The 15,767-nt window shown below is 45.1% G+C and overlaps 3 protein-coding genes across 8 annotated transcripts; 2 read left to right on the top strand and 1 right to left on the bottom strand.

Annotated features, from left to right (window-relative positions):
- The first annotated feature begins 2,525 nt into the window (after window positions 1–2,525).
- Window positions 2,526–5,962, top strand: PHETA2 (PH domain containing endocytic trafficking adaptor 2). Of its 6 annotated transcripts, none has more exons than XM_082240697.1 (3): window positions 2,526–2,685; window positions 3,076–3,163; window positions 3,299–5,962. In XM_082240697.1, the coding sequence occupies exon 3, from the start codon at window positions 3,308–3,310 to the stop codon at window positions 4,103–4,105; it is 798 nt and encodes a 265-aa protein (XP_082096823.1). In that variant the 5' UTR covers window positions 2,526–2,685; window positions 3,076–3,163; window positions 3,299–3,307; the 3' UTR covers window positions 4,106–5,962. The 6 variants fall into 6 exon arrangements, with proteins under 6 accessions (XP_082096823.1, XP_082096825.1, XP_082096822.1 ...); XM_082240699.1 differs by having other exon boundaries at window positions 3,271–5,962; XM_082240696.1 differs by having other exon boundaries at window positions 2,528–2,685; window positions 3,079–3,163.
- A 707-nt stretch (window positions 5,963–6,669) lies between these two features.
- On the top strand, window positions 6,670–9,792 carry SMDT1 (single-pass membrane protein with aspartate rich tail 1). The gene is made up of 3 exons (XM_082240704.1): window positions 6,670–6,872; window positions 8,207–8,347; window positions 9,497–9,792. The coding sequence occupies exons 1-2, from the start codon at window positions 6,735–6,737 to the stop codon at window positions 8,342–8,344; spliced, it is 276 nt and encodes a 91-aa protein (XP_082096830.1). The 5' UTR covers window positions 6,670–6,734; the 3' UTR covers window positions 8,345–8,347; window positions 9,497–9,792.
- Window positions 9,793–12,612: 2,820 nt separating this feature from the next.
- On the bottom strand, window positions 12,613–15,584 carry NDUFA6 (NADH:ubiquinone oxidoreductase subunit A6). Its single transcript, XM_082240703.1, has 3 exons — window positions 15,441–15,584; window positions 13,584–13,699; window positions 12,613–12,819 (listed from the first exon to the last, which is right to left on the bottom strand). Exons 1-3 carry the CDS (start codon window positions 15,580–15,582, stop codon window positions 12,688–12,690), a joined length of 390 nt encoding a protein of 129 aa, XP_082096829.1. The 5' UTR covers window positions 15,583–15,584; the 3' UTR covers window positions 12,613–12,687.
- Between the last annotated feature and the right edge of the window lie 183 nt (window positions 15,585–15,767).

Genomic DNA, 15,767 nt, shown 5'->3' with positions numbered 1-15,767 from the left:
GGACTGAAATTCGTGCATCTCGCCCCCCCCCCCACAATAATAAACGTTGCTCCCTCCAAGCCGTACCTCCTTCTTAGGGCTGCCATACGACCGGATTATCCCGGACATCAACGGGATTTCAAAGGCGGAATTGACGTACTGGGGGGAATTTCCGAAAGGCGGCGCTTTGTCCTGGATATTAGCCTAGCTAGTCAATCGAAAAATCTCGGTTTTTGGAAAGAAAAAGAAAAAAACCTCAACATGGGGTGTCCTAGTTTTTACTTCTTGAAATATGGCAACCCTGCCAGGAGACTGTGCCATTTTCCAGATGCTTTAGCAACATACCCGCCTCAAAACTTCCTTCCCCCGCTTTATTCAAATCAGTGGATGCCAAAGCAGTTCACAACAATCAAAACTGCAACCATGCAACATTCCAATAAAACATTAAATCAACACCAGCCAGAAACGGAAGGGGCTGGAATTCAGGATTACTGTCTGGAGAACTTCGGCAATGTGCGCGCGCGCTTTTTTAATAGTGTGTTTTACAAAAAGGAAAGCTAAATTTTCTAAGACTTCTGTTGCTTTCGGCTAGCTTGGCCCATACTGAGACCCCGAGATAACAACAGTGGGCTGATTCCACGCCTTGAAAAGACTAGGCGGGCGGGCTGTGCTGACGGGGGCTGATGGGAGTTGTAGTTTAAAATGCATGCAGGTCGGCCAAGGCGGTTGCAGCAGCCTGTCAAGGGTTGGGAGGCTGCAAGAGGCTGGCAAGCACTTCCTTAACTTCATGCTGACCGGAGGTCATTCTCCTATGCCCTGCTTGGCAACGTCCTCTCCCTTGTCCCTTTCCTGCTTTCTTGGTTGCTTAAAACATATCAGGGACTCGCGAAACCTTGGCTTCGCTGCAGCCTTTGCAGTCCTCCGGAATTAAGATTGCCGGAAGAAATATCAACAACCTCAGATATTCAGATGACACAACCTTGATGGCAGAAAGTGAGGAGGAATTAAAGAACCTTTTAATGAGGGTGAAAGAGGAGAGCACCAAATATGGTCTGAAGCTCAACATCAAAAAAATGAAGATCATGGCCACTGGTCCCATCACCTCCTGGCAAATAGAAGGGGAAGAAATGGAGGCAGTGAGAGATTTTACTTTCTTGGGCTCCATGATCAGTGCAGATGGTGACAACAGTCACAAAATTAAAAGACGCCTGCTTCTTGGGAGAAAGGCGATGGCAAACCTAGACAACATCTTAAAAAGCAGAGACATCACAAAGGTCCGTATAGTTAAAGCCATGGTTTTCCCAGTAGTGATGTACGGCAGTGAGAGCTGGACCATCAAGAAGGCTGATCGCCGAAGAATTGATGCTTTTGAATTATGGTGCTGGAGGAGACTCCCAAGGACTGCAAGAAGATCAAACGCATCAATTCTTAAGGAAATCAGCCCTGAGTGCTCACTGGAAGGACAGATCGTGAAGCTGAGGCTCCAATACTTTGGCCACCTCATGAGAAGAGAAGACTCCCTGGAAAAGACCCTGATGTTGGGAAAGATGGAGGGCACAAGGAGAAGGGGACGACAGAGAATGAGATGGTTGGATGGTGTTCTCGAAGCTACAAACATGAGTCTGACCAAACTGCGGGAGGCAGTGGAAGACAGGAGTGCCTGGCGTGCTCTGGTCCATGGGGTCACGAAGAGTTGGACACGACTAAATGACTAAACAACAACAACAACTTCGGGAGTCCGGTGCTGTTTGTTTTCTGACTGAAGGGCTTCCTTCTAGTCCTGTGAAATTGCTGCATGCGGCAATGTGATGCCCTCTGGTGGCTATAAAGTAGCATGTATATGTTTTTAAAAGCCCATTCTGCATGTTCTTTGTTTATGTTTCGCACAACTTTAGCACCGACACGTTAGTGGCACTGCCAATATTACACTTCCAGCTTGACCCGACCTTGGCGTTGCTGTCAAGGAAGATCCTAGCATAATAAGCAAGAGTGGCTATGGATGTAAGAGCCCTTGGGAGATCCTTATAAATTAGCACGATCATCAAGAAAACTTGTTGTATGTCCTTGTCCTGCACTTTTTTTTTTTGCCTTTTGCGACGAGCCTTGATCCGGCTCTTGCAAACGCTCGGGTGGGGGGCAGAGTGAGAAATATACCATTTCTCAGTAAAAATGCGATTCTTTGGGACAAAGGATCTGGGGCGCGGGGGAGCAATGCAGATACTGGGAGAGATGTGGATGTTGACTATTGAACCCATTTCACAGAGTTAAAGGAAAGATAGGGTCATGAAAGGCTTTGAAACATCCAAGGAAGAAGATTTAATCATAAAGGTCTGAGACGGCGAATCAAGTCTTCCGTGTCTGATTCTTCTATACGTGGCTTCCAAAACCTCAAGAGAAAAAGCAGAGCAGTTAGGGGGGGTAGGAATGGGGGAATAAAAAAAGTGGAACCTCCGCTCTGTAATGTGAGGCGGGTTGGAAAACGTGGATTGTTAAAGAGCCATCCCTGGGCTTGCTACTCCAGAAGCGATCTTGAGCTCCGGGTTTTGCATTACGAAATTGCTCTAAACCAATAATAGTCAGAGCTCCGCAGAGAAAGAGGGAGGACAAAACAAAACAGCCGCCTTAAAATCAACACGTTAATTAAAGCAGGGGTAACGGGGTACGCCGAAATGGATGAAGAGGTTAGAGATCCCGCGTTGGAACAAGGTAAGGATAGAGATAAAATCTGTCCCCTGGCTTTCAGAGCAGGCCTGCTCTCCCCGAGTTCAAAACCATCTTCCGCAAGCTCCGTTTTTGGGAGACCCCCCCCCCTGGGGACTAGGCAGGCAGCCTGATTTCTGGGGCTTTAAAAATATCTCCATCTTCTCCTGTGAGCTTTCTGACTCTGGAGACTCAGTTCAGTTGGCCATTAATCCAACTTGCTGTTACTCCCGTCAGCTTGATTGCTCTATGTATAAAAAGGGGGAAAACATCCGAATGTGGTTTCCGTTCCAGCTTCCAGAAGAGGGTGCCGCTATTGATTAAAGAGGCGAAGATCTGCAGTTTTAATGGCAGTAAGAGCTAAGTGAAGTTTGCAACTTTTGTCCCTTGTTTTAGCAGAGCAGGGTACCTAGTGGCCTAAGACGAGACTGCAGCACACTTCTATCCATGGAAGAAGGCAGATCCATCAAAATCCAGGCTTTGGGTAAGACTCTCTGCTCTCTCCAATAGTATAGATGAGCTGGAATATTAGCTCAAATTATATTCCGAGTGTCACTGGGACTTTAAAATATCACTTTTTGGTGCAGTCAGGAAACCTGTCTGTCTCTATGCTCCTCAGGGGACCCTTATGGCAATGAAGCTGAACGAGCGTTGCGTGGCACATTATGCCACTTGCGACTCTCCGGCAGACCACACGGGCTTTCTGTGCAAGCGTGTGGAGCGCCGCCACCACCACCACCACACCAGTTCCTACCACCGCTGCTGGTTCATCCTCAAAGGCAACTTGCTTTTCTACTTCGAGGAGCAGCAGAGCCGTGAACCCCTGGGTCTCATTGTGCTGGAGGGCTGCACAGTGGAGCTGTGCGAGGCCGCTGAGGAGTTTGCCTTCGCTATCCGCTTTGATGGCAGCGGTGGCAAGGCATATGTGTTGGTTGCTGATTGCCAGGCTGCGATGGAGGTTTGGGTGAAGGCCCTTTCCAGGGCCAGCTTTGATTACATGAGGCTCGTGGTTAAAGAACTAGAGAAGCAGCTGGAGGAAGCGCGGAAGAGCTTGGTCACCTGCCACAAATCTCCAAAGAGACCTTCCTCTGCCTGGAAGCGACATCTTTCCAGTTCCACAGCAGGACCCCTCCAGGAGCACCCGGTCATCTCAGAAAATGGGTACTCCACATGGGTCAACGGTTGCACTGTTGCAGGAGCTGTTTTGGACCATGATGTGGGGTATCTGAAACCCCCGCCTTTACCCCCTCGCCGAAGACCAGCTTGCAGCAGCGCAGGTGGAATGCTTGCTCCAGGCCTTGGTTCTGCTGTGCAGGAAAGCCCGGTGTCTCCAGAGACAGCCTGTTTCTCAAAGTTGCACGACTGGTACGGTCAGGAGATAGCCGAGGCGAGGATGGAATGGCTGCAAAGCCAGAATGTATTGTGAACATATTGAGGAAAGTATTTTGGGATGTGGGGAAAAGGGAGGGAAGGAAAGAGAAAAATAGACGCAAAACAAGTTTTCACAGACCTCTTAGTGCACTTGTGGATTTGCTCTTGGCCAACAAAATTGCCAAAGAACCTATATTGCTTTCTGGAATGGTGAACTGCAAATATATGTATGTTCTAGGTTACTCTCAAAATATAGTATCCCCATGGGGACCTTGGAATGCCCAGAATATCTCTGAAAATTAACCATGCACCATCTGTATCTCAAGCAGTGTTAGCAAAAGGCTATGGCATACTTATTTCACTACTTCTTTCGCACTGTGCTGTAAAGCTCAAGTCGGCGCTCTCATGTTTCAAGTGGCTTCTTAACACGAGAGGAATTTGAATTTCTGTTGAGCCATACAATTCAGTTAATGACATCCAATCTATATATTCCGGTTGCTTTGAGCCTTGTGTTAGACTAATAATACTAACCATTTATATAGCACATTTCAAATATCCAAGAATCTTCACATACATTACATAAAGGTTACTGACAACAATCTGAAAAGGTAGGCTAGTATATTTATCACCATATGGAGGGCAAAGCAAATTGCCTAAGACCACCTCTTGCTGAGGTGAAATTTGATCCAGTAGTTTCACACTATTAGTCACAGTGTTGCCCTAGAGTAGACGTTATAAAATGCTTCCCAGATCCATAACTAAGGAATCCTGCACTTTTAGGGCTTTCGCTACATTTTGAGTCAGTATTTGAAGATAACCTCTTCAAGAGGCAACATGACCTAGATCTGAGTAAGTGAACCAACAAATTAGGGACAGTTGCTCCCACATACTAACATCATAATGTGTGACCATTTAATTACATGGAATGCCAGCAGTGGGCAGAGCAGATGTTAGCATTGTACTGTAGTCTAGTTTCTACATGCACTTGCACATATCTTTCTATCCTCCAACTAGACAAGCAAGAAGCACTATTGGAGTTCAAGAACCTGCTCCAGCCAGGCAAACACAATCAGGGTGCAAAGCAGAGCCAGGGAGGGGTGTGGTTTGGGGAATGTTCTAAGGCCCTATGGAGAAACCTGGAGAGCCACATTTGTCCCTTGGCCCTGTTGTTCTGACCTAAAGAATAGTCTCCTAAGGAAGCCGCTAATGTGTACATAGCCCGACTAGGGTGAAGAACAGTATAAACCTAGACTTTTCAGCCATCTCAACTGCAATCACTGAGTTGTGAGTTTTGTAGTCATAAGTCCATGAACTTCAATTTAAATGATGCCAATAGGCACTGGATTCCTGTTCTATGGTGTCCAGTATACACTGCCTTTATATCATATTGCTGCATTCTGATTTTTGCGATCAGGTTTGTTCTTTAGCATTCTTGCACATTAGTGACTTTAACTATAACTAATTGGCCAACCAAACCATTGTTTACCAAGTCACCCTGGGCTCAGACCAGTGCTGGTAATAACCAGTTGCAGCGTTCAAATGGAATGACTATCCCTGCTGGGAGGGAAGAACCACCATGACTGTTTTTAATATGATAAAATCAAGTTACCATGGCAAATAATATGTCACTTCCAACGGTGAAAATGGTTAATGTTTTGAAGGAAGATAGTAATATATCCACTCCAAAGAAAAAAATTCTGATCTGCAATAATGTTAGCAGCAGCCAAAATATACCTGCTAAGGTATAACAAATGGAAGCTAATAACTTCATGGTGCTCTACATACACCCTTGAATTACACTTTTTTGTATGTTTGCATGGATTATGTTTTACACTTAAAACAAGAATATACACTACTGTTTCCAAGTTATTTGTAGTACAAATTTATTCTTGAATAAACTTTTTAATATATATATTGTAGCGTTTGGCTGCACGGTGATGAGACTGTGTCTTGAGTTCCCTCCTTGGGAGTTCTAACATAATTAGTGTCCTGCAGGATCACACCAAGTATTTACCTAGTCTACTTTCCAATGTACCAGAGATGCCAACCAGATACCCAGTCTGGCAAACCCTCTGCTGTTCTGTAGCCACAGCCCCCTCCACTCTTGTAGGTAACAAACTTAATTTATTTACAGATTTATATACTCTCTTCACTAAAATGGTCACAGGGTTGTTTACAAAAATAAAGGTAATGTAAAAGCATGATGCACAATAAACAGAAACATTAGGACAATTCATACACACACACACGCGCGCGCATTTAACATCACAGAAATGTGATAAGCCCTTTAAAAGGAGTATAAAGAGTAAAGCGGCACTTCATTGACAGGGGACCTCTCTGAATATTGGCAAAGCAAATAAACAAAGTTACAGGTAACTGGATTAGAGTTGGCAAAAGTAGGAACTCCTCCTGTTTGGGGTCAAGCTAAAACATAAGATTCCTCTGTTGGGTTTTCTGAGCACTTTCGCCCTGAGGGACTTTTCAAATAGGAACCAAGAAACGACCCATCCGAGGCGATGAGAGCAATCTATATTTTTCGAATCTCTGTGGCATCACTCCTGCCACGCGCGCCCGGGAGGCATTTTATTCCTTCATCCTCATATCGCGAGATTTGAGAAAGCACCTCCCATCCTTCCGACACTTCGGACGCGTCGCGTCGCTATAGCGGTAGCGCTACAGAGAAGATGGCTGGGCGCCTGTGGGCAGCGGCAGGGTGCTGGGCGAGGCCCGTCGGGAGCCAGAGGGGCCCCTCGGCGACCGCTGCCCCCTCGCGAAATGTCACCGTCACCCGGACTGGCGCCATCTTGCCCAAGCCCGTCAAAGTGAGTGCGCGGAGGGGAGCCTCAGGTCGCGGAGGGGAAACGAGCCGGGAGTGAAGCCAGCCAATCGCTAATCGGGATGGGCTGCCGGGCTTGGAGGACGTTGTGTCAGCCAATAGCTTGAAAGGATTGTTGGCTTGGCAGATGGTTTGCCCAATGGATAAGGCGGCAGGGGCGGGCTTTAGAACAGAAGCACCACTAGGAAATGATCCCGTAAGGATCAGTAAGACAAGAGCCATAGGGGGATAGTGAGCGCTTCCTCCCCTCTCCTGCCTGTGGGCTACGGGGGGGGGGGTCATTAATAAAAAGAAAAGGGTATATTTGTGTGTTTCCTTTTCCTCCTTCAGCTCGGTTAAAGCCGGAAAGGGGAGACCTTTCCCGAAGATCCTGTCTTCCTGCCCCTTTTGTTCCTTGTAGCAGGTGACAGGAAATGTTAGTAATGCGGATGACTGATACCTGGCCGACTGCTTTCATGTCAAGTTGCATTTGACAACTATGAAGTGGGATGGACCAGCCACTCTTTGTCAGGTGTCTGGAATGTGGCCTTTCAGAGCCCTTTCCCTGCCCCCTCCGCTCAGCTTCCAGGAGAAACGTTTTAAGGGAAGCCCCACATTTGGTTTTCAGAAGTTCCACAAGCACTTGTCTAGAAAATAGGGGCTGCAAGGAGGAGCAGATGAGAGTGGGTCCAAAAACGGTAGGCAAAGGTAATTGCCAGGAACCCGAGAAAAAGGGGGAGGTGAGCTAACGTGACCCATAGAATAAAGGATTTTCGCTGCTGTGTTCAAAATGAATTTTAGGTGCTTCTAAAATAAGTTGGTAATCACACTGCTGCAGTACATTGAGTAATGCTGTTTTACAGTAGTGCACTTATGTTTTCCATTATTTGAGTTTCATGCTTTGAATTGAGAGCAAAACTGTTTTGCTGTATCATTTACTACAGTAGGTTCCTCCGCCCATGAGGAAAACACTTTGGAGTATCTGATAATATGCAAACTTTTTGTTTTCCTATTTATGTATTTAGGATATAAAATGTGTTGCTGGCTTAATACTAATATTCAGTTTTGTTCTCTTTTTTTACTTAGTTTTTCCATATATTTGAAGACATTTTTACAAATATTTTTCTATGTGGGTTTAAACGTGAATTAGTAGAACAGTAAGAATATGTGCTATTATTTATGAGTGCAGGCATTTGAAGGGTAATGGCATTTCTTTAAATCTTTCCATCAGCTCTAGACTTATGTACGTTGGCAGCTTTGTGGAGATTTGTTGATGACAACTTTTTCTGCAGGACTTGCATTGAAAGAGATATTAAACTGGTTCTCAATTAATCTCTGCAGATGCCCTTTGGTCTCCTTCGTGTGTTTGCCATTGTAATTCCCTTCCTCTATGTTGGGACACAAATCAGCAAAAACTTTGCAGCCTTGCTAGAGGAACATGATATTTTTGTACCAGAAGATGACGACGACGATGATTAATAGGTATGGCTATAGATAAAAGCAGAAACTTGATCTGAAGTTGCCCCTTCATTTGATGTAGGATGAGTGAAACCATAATAAAACACTTGGAGACAATCCTTCATTGGTAAACCCGTTAGGTCAAAACAGATACCCAGAAACTCCAGCTATACTTAAATTCTCGTGAAAACTGGTACTAACATGTGGAGTATGAGTGTACAAGATAGGCAAGAAATGAATCTGGTTGCATCTCAACCTCTCATACACTGTCCTACAGGTGGGGAACGTCAGACCTGAGTGCTGAATGTACCTCTTTCCAGGACAATCCCCTCACCAGCCCTGCTCCTCGTCCTTGTGCTTTTGCCTGGCTGGAATGTGTCCTTGAACTGTTAGAATGTCTGTTTAGTGAATGAAAGATGGGAAGTATGGGTGTGTATGTGCAGAAACCTCTTGATTTTTGCCTGGCTGGAATGCAGTCAGCTGCATGAAGAGTTGCATCCAATGTCCCATCCAGCACTGGCATGCACCCCCAAAAGCTCTTGCAAGGGAATGTGGCCTTAAGACTGAAACAGTTTCCCCACCCTGCATGTCCCTACAATGTTTGCAGTGAAGGCCACTGAGAAGCTCATCTTTTTTTATTAGAGTAGTTGCAGCAGCCTTTGAAATCTCTTCTCCCCCTTATCATAGCACATATATACCCTAGATCACAATTCCTGTCCTAAAAGCATTGTTTCCTACCTTTCCTTTCCCATTCTTTTATTCCTAGTATTTTTCTTTCCCATTATTTTATTCCTAGTTTTATTCCTATATAATAAACTAAGCATATGCAAACAGTTCTGCTTATAATTTAGTTACTATTTTGTCTTACTTTTTGTGAGTATAATTTTGAAAGAATTACATCTGACTAGACAATAAATTCATTAGGCCATGCCCAAAATGTTTACACTGATTTGGCAATATCACTGTTCTATATGCTAAATACACTTGCCAATGTCACAGTGAACTTGTTTTAATAAGCTGTGTGTTGTATAGAAAGCAGCAAACAGTATGTTTATACTATGCACAATACTGGTGTTCTTTGCCATTCTCTAATTTTTGCAAAGCTAGTATCCTACGGGTTGAACATGGGGCCAATTCTGCAGTGTGAAATAACATATTCTTGTTTCTTTACAGGGTTAAAATAGGAGAAAACAAGAGCAAAAGCCATAGACAACTATTCTGATGGCAATGTCTAGTCATGGCCCCTCTTTTCAGTTTTTAAAGAAGACATTTTGGGAGAGTTGGACCCCCATTCTACCAGTAAATGCTCTGTGCATGTGTAAATGAGGATTGGCTACATACATAGGCAGAATATTTCCTTGGTTCAGCAATCATTGTATGTAACACCTAGTTCATGAGAGTGCTTGGAACCCTGTTCTAATGAGTGTGAAGAAATGATTTAGATTGCAAATAAAGAGTAACAGACCAAGGCTTACATCTCTTCTTTAAATTGTCCTAGGTTGCTCGCAGGGATCCAAGTGTGATTAAGTATTATTGCACCATACCTTTGCTGAAAAGCATTAATAATTTCAATTCTCTTTCACCCCTTTACATCTTTTTTTTTTTTGGAGAAACTGCAAATTCTATGTTTAACAGAAAAAGTAACTTTATTTAACTCGGCTAGACTGACTTGCTCCAAAAAAAGCAGCAGCAGCACAAATACTTCTTTTTTGAATCTTGATATCTAATAGTGAGCAGAAGCCCTTTGATATCAGGCACTGTTTTATTTTGGTGTACAGTAAATGATTATGCCATAACTTTTCGAACTTAACGTGTTACAGTATTGACTCATAAGTGGTATCTTGAGTTCATGTCACCTACCAAAGTCTAGAGATGCATGCAAGTCTAAGTTCTGATAAAATTAACTTAACATTTGGCAAAGAGGAATTGCTTCCTGTATCATCAATTTACCTAAACATTATTTTTATTTATACCACATGTTTTTCCTATGCTCTAAAGGTCAATGGGATTAGAGTCTGGATTCAAAAATGGATTGTCACTTTTCAGTACACATGCCTCATTCATCCCTGGCTTATGCCATGTTTGCTTAAAAAAAAAGGATGATTGCTAGCCCTGCTATGAAATAATTGTACACATGATCCTACTTGCATAATCTTGTATTGAACAATGAATATTGTTCAGAGCAATTGGGGACATCACTACCCTCTTACTTCAGATAAGCAGGATTTTCTTGTGGGAGCTTTTGAAGAAGGAAGAATCGGAGGCCACAGCAGTGCTGCAGCATGCAGTTCTACCACAGGAGGGCTCCCTTGCATAGTGGGAAGGAATACAGTACAGTGGTACCTCGGGTTAAGTACTTAATTCGTTCTGGAGGTCCGTACTTAACCTGAAACTGTTCTTAACCTGAAGACCACTTTAGCTAATGGGGCCTCCTGCTGCCACCGCACTGCCAGAGTCTGATTTCTGTTCTCATCCTGAAGCAAAGTTCTTAACCTGAAGCATTATTTCTGGGTTAGCGGAGTCTGTAACCTGAAGCGTATGTAACCCGAGGTACCACTGTATTAAATAACCATGGAAGTTGGGTTAAGGAGCATTAAGCTACTTGCATAATAGGTGTCATTTTATTACACTTGTATTTGGGATGGTTGGAATAGGGCTCAGCTTTCATAGACAGAATGGGGGGGGGGGGGAGGAAGCCCCAAAATAACTCTCCTGGCAAGCAAAGGAAATTATTGGAAGCCTTAGGCTACAAACTCATAAGTGTAATCAAGGTGGCTTAATGGCTAGCTGCTTTCTGGTTGCTGAATTAAAGAAATGTTACTGCAAGGCAGGCAGAAGACTCAATAGGCTGAGAAATCATTCCTCAGGAAAGCGTCAGTGTGGTGATAGTATTTCAAGGGCAGTAACAGAAATTAGGCTAAACTATCTGCACAAAGAAAGCAGGCAGGATAAAAGTGAGCTATTTATTTGCTGCCAGATTATTCTCAAGATTGCTCAGGTTTGGCTTACAAGTCTTTCCAAGGGTAGGGGCACCCAGGCTGTAGAGTTAACAGTTGGATTGCTAAAACTACTCACCAGTTTAGTGCTGTTTTACTTAATGGTATTAAAGTAAATGTATTAAATACTCATGGTATGGCAAGACACCCAGTACCAATGGGTTCCAGATTTTCTGGGAGAGGACTCCGGGAAGCAAAAAAAGCCCATTGTAATATATCAACCTGCCTTTTGGATAGCCCAAGGGTTACCACTTATGTTTTAAGCTTTTGCAAAACTCCATTAACGTGTTCCAGGTTTCTCTTTCTGGAAAAATACATGTTCAACTATTAATAGTACATTCTTGAACCAAATCTTTATGATTTTATCGGAGCCAATGCATCCTGGATTGAAGTACATATGGTAAAAGGTAAAGGACCCCTGGATGGTTAAGTCCAGTCAAAGGTGACTATGGGTTGCGGCACTCATCTTGATTCAGGCCAAGAGAGTCAGTGTTTGTCAAGACAGCTTTCCAGGTCATGTGGCCCTCATGACTAAACTGCTTCTGGCGCAACAGAACACCATGATAGAAGCCAGAGCGCACATAAATGCCGCTTACCTTCCCGCCGGAGCGGTACCTATTTATCTACTTGCACTAGTATGCTTTCAAACTGCTAGGTTGGCAGAAACTGGGACAGAGCAACGGGAACTCACCCTATTGTGTGGATTCAAACCACTGAACTTCCAATTGGCAAGCCCAAGAGGCTCAGTGGCTTAGACCACAGCGCCACCTGCGTCCCGTGAAAGTACATATACAGTGATACCTCTACTTGCGTTCACCTCTGATTACATATCCTTTGGGATACGTATGCGGTAAACCCGGAAGTATTTTTCCAGGTTTCGCCGCACGCACGTGTGCAGAAGCGCTCTACGTGCCATGCGCAGAAGCGGCACCTCCGGTTGCGAATTCCTCGGGATGCAACCGGAGCTCTGGAACGGATCCCGTTTGCAACCGGAGGTACCACTGTGTTCTAATACTAAACACAATCTTTCCCACACAGACTTCTAACCTCTTTGTTCTTTGAGTACCGAATCATTTTAACTTTATTCAAATGGGACTAACTTTGAAGTACATTTGCATAGGACTCCAGCATGTTTTTTAGGTACCAGTTGGAACAAGGGTACTGTACACCCAGGCTATCGTAAGTAGATAATGCATGAAAGGAATCGAGGATGGCTGAAGCATCTGCACCAAGAATTCAGAACCAGTATGGAACAGAGAGTACCAGCATAGCTACCTCCCAGCTGAAGAGCTCTTCAATATACAGGGCTTTATTTGGAACAGAAGCAGACGAACATACAGTATCACAACTCCACAAAGTTCATTTAGTTCATGGGTCATGGCCTGCATAGAACTTGGACAGGAAGTCCTTGGGTCGTGGCGATTCTGTCTCATGAAAATACCTCATTAAATGGGTCCGTTGTTTCCATACGTGAATAGTCTCTTGGAGTTCCATTTTCCCCTATATCAGACAGAAAAGGACGAAAGGTGTTTAAATTGGCCTGTTACTACAATAATTTATTATGCTAATACAGGGTAGGCACAACTATCAGGTTTCTATGAAGTTGGGATTTTTAAGAACCAAATGGACATGACAAGTGGACATGACATGACAGTGGAGGTTCGTTGTGAAACTGCTGCATTACATGTTGTATGCTTGAAGAAATATATAGTGAGCTGTAGGCAAAGGTATTGTCCTTACCACATTGCTACTGACTCAAAATACTTTTAAAGATTGGGAGCAAGGCAGACACAGCAGATGGGGGGGTATTTTGAAAGGTTCTGCCACTTCAGATTTAGACACTGATTCCTTTGGTATATAGTAAAACTATAGTCTCGTATGCTCCATGATGGTGACACTACTGTACAGTAAAGAAGGCATAACTGGTCAGCACTCTGGGGCAAGCCAGTTGTGTCAGGAAGGACATAAGCAGGCTCTCTCCTAAACTTGGATAAGACCACAGGAATATGGATTGTTTCTGTGATGACACAGCGTTTGAAACCCCACATTTAGAGACACACCTATTTGCAAGACACGGTTTAGCTTACATAAAGAAAAAGTCATGTATCATTTATGATGGAAAGAGGCATTCTCTTAAGTCTATTATGGGCTTTCACCCCCTTCTCCATTTCTACAGGGGTCTGAAAACTACTTTTGCTTTTTATCCCTATATACCAGACATCCTATGCTTGCTTTGAATTTAAGGCAAATGTTATTTAATTTACCTTAATAACGAGCATATCAATAACTCGAGGGTCTGTGGCATGGGCATTCTTCATGAACAACTCTCGCACCTTATCCCGGCCCTGTTTCACTGAGATGTCCAGCTGGTATAGATGCACTAGATGATAATCAAAAAATAATAATGGGTGAGAAAATGAGTGTTAGGTCTTAACTTAAAAAGTTACTTTTTACACATTTACTGCTTCCAATTGAACACAGTTCAACTAGTGGGCTGTTTTATTCCATTCCATGGAAAGCGAGCTCTAATTAAACAGAAGATCTAATAGGTGTTAACAACCCATTAAGTTACAGGAAAGACAAAAGCCCACAGCTGTCATGAGCAAGGTCCTTCAAACTTTCGTGACATATAACTGTTACTCCCATCTTGTAGTGTGAACCAACACTATTCTCCATAAGAACCGCCCCATACATGCCACCAGAGTTGGCAACAGTGGCATACAGTCCGTGGAACGGTGGAACTAGCCTAATCCCCAAAGTTCCTGGTAAAATATTCACACACCTCTCTCCATGCTCCCTCCTCCTTCCTTCTCTTCCTCCAGCCCTCCTTGAACCTTACTCGCTTAGCCTCTTTCTTTGTTTAGCTGCTCTACCCAAGCTGCTCAGAGGGTTGCACTCCGTGCACAGAGCTACACTCCTTGTAGTCCTTTGTCCTGGTTGGTGTCAGCACTTCCCTTCCTCCAGGTTGCCTATGCCAAACAGCGCCCAGCAGCAGCACAGCCCACAGCACGCAAAACATCCGATGTGATGCACGTGGGGCAGAGACCACTTCCCACCCGAAGGTCAAAAACAGTGCCTTCTTTTTGTTGAGGCACCCAGCTGCTGTCTTCCCCAATCATGCAGAGGCCAGCCAGGGGACCCCAACCATCACCACTTAGGGGGTGAGGAGGAGAAAGGGCATGGAACAACCCTGATGTCACAAGCAGGTCTTTATAAAGGGGCTCTTTTTAAGAACTACATTTTTACGGTAGCTGATACAGTGCAGGAGTAGCTGTTTAAAAAATAGTAATAATCAGGCAGCTTGAGTTTGAAGGGGGGAATTCAGCCTTTACATAGCTGCCACAGCTGCATCCTTAGCAGTGGGTCTTGAGTAAACCTCATGTTTGTCTTCCTACCCTTACCTTGTCCCCTGGAGTGGGTGCACATTGGCGCCCTAATTCATGGGTAGGCAAACAAAGGCCCGGAGGCCTGATCCTGCCCAATCGCCTTCTAAATCCAGCCCGTGGACGGTCCGGGAATTAGCGTGTTTTTACATGAGTAGAATGTGTGCTTTTATTTAAAATGCATCTCTGGGTTATTTGTGGGGCATAGGAATTCGTTCATTATTATTTTTTTCAAATTACAGCCCGGGGCCCCCCACAAGGTCTGAGGGACAGTGGACCGGCCCCCTGCTGAAAAAGTCTGCTGACCCCTGGCCTGATTGTTCCCCTACCACAAATGTCACCGCACGCCACTGGTGGGCAGATATCCTGAATGGATCAAAGGCACACCATCTTAGTATCCTAACGCTGAACCAACCCTTCTTTGGGTACTCGCAGTCGCCAGTGCAGATGGCATGATGTGCCGTAGGCTGGGATGGCGTGACCCGAAGTGTCGGAGAGGAGCGTGACACGAGTGAGAAGGGGGGAAGCAGTCGAAGCAGGGAAGCGATCTGCCTTCTCGCCCTTGGTTTTAGTTCTGAGCAGGCCACTCTCTCGGCAGCGGCCTCAAAGGAAAGGGAGTTCGGGGAAGCGGGGAAAATTTGGGGAGGGGGCGCAGCCCGCGACGACGCCCTCCCGCCCGTCCCCCTCGGGACGCGACCTTGAGGCGGAGGTCGCTCGCTTGCAGCCGCGCCTCCTCACCAGCGTTTGGTATTTCTCGGTACCAAGCCCTATACAGTTCTCGCACGCGCCGTTTGGCCTCCGCCAAGTCCCGGCTGAAGATCGGCTTGACAGCTGCCCTCGCGGCGGCCGCCGCTACCTTCCCGGCTCCGGGCGCCGCCATCTTGTTCGCCGCCATCTTGTTCGGGTGTTTTCCGTACAGAGTTCGAGGGCGCTCGAGTGCCATTGGCTGAGAGCTGTGCTGCTTCTTCAAGGCTCGCCAGCCATTGGGCGGTGGGAGGCTGGACTGGCGAAGCCTTCCGGGTTTCGTCCTTGAGGATGGGGGTCGCGCGCTCTTTCTTCTTGGTT

The sequence above is a fragment of the Podarcis vaucheri genome, assembly GCF_965113315.1.
Source record: "Podarcis vaucheri genome assembly, chromosome: 10".
Taxonomy (NCBI): domain Eukaryota; kingdom Metazoa; phylum Chordata; class Lepidosauria; order Squamata; family Lacertidae; genus Podarcis; species Podarcis vaucheri.
Note: the sequence above shows the minus strand (reverse complement) of the source record. Positions and strands in the feature narration are given on the sequence as shown.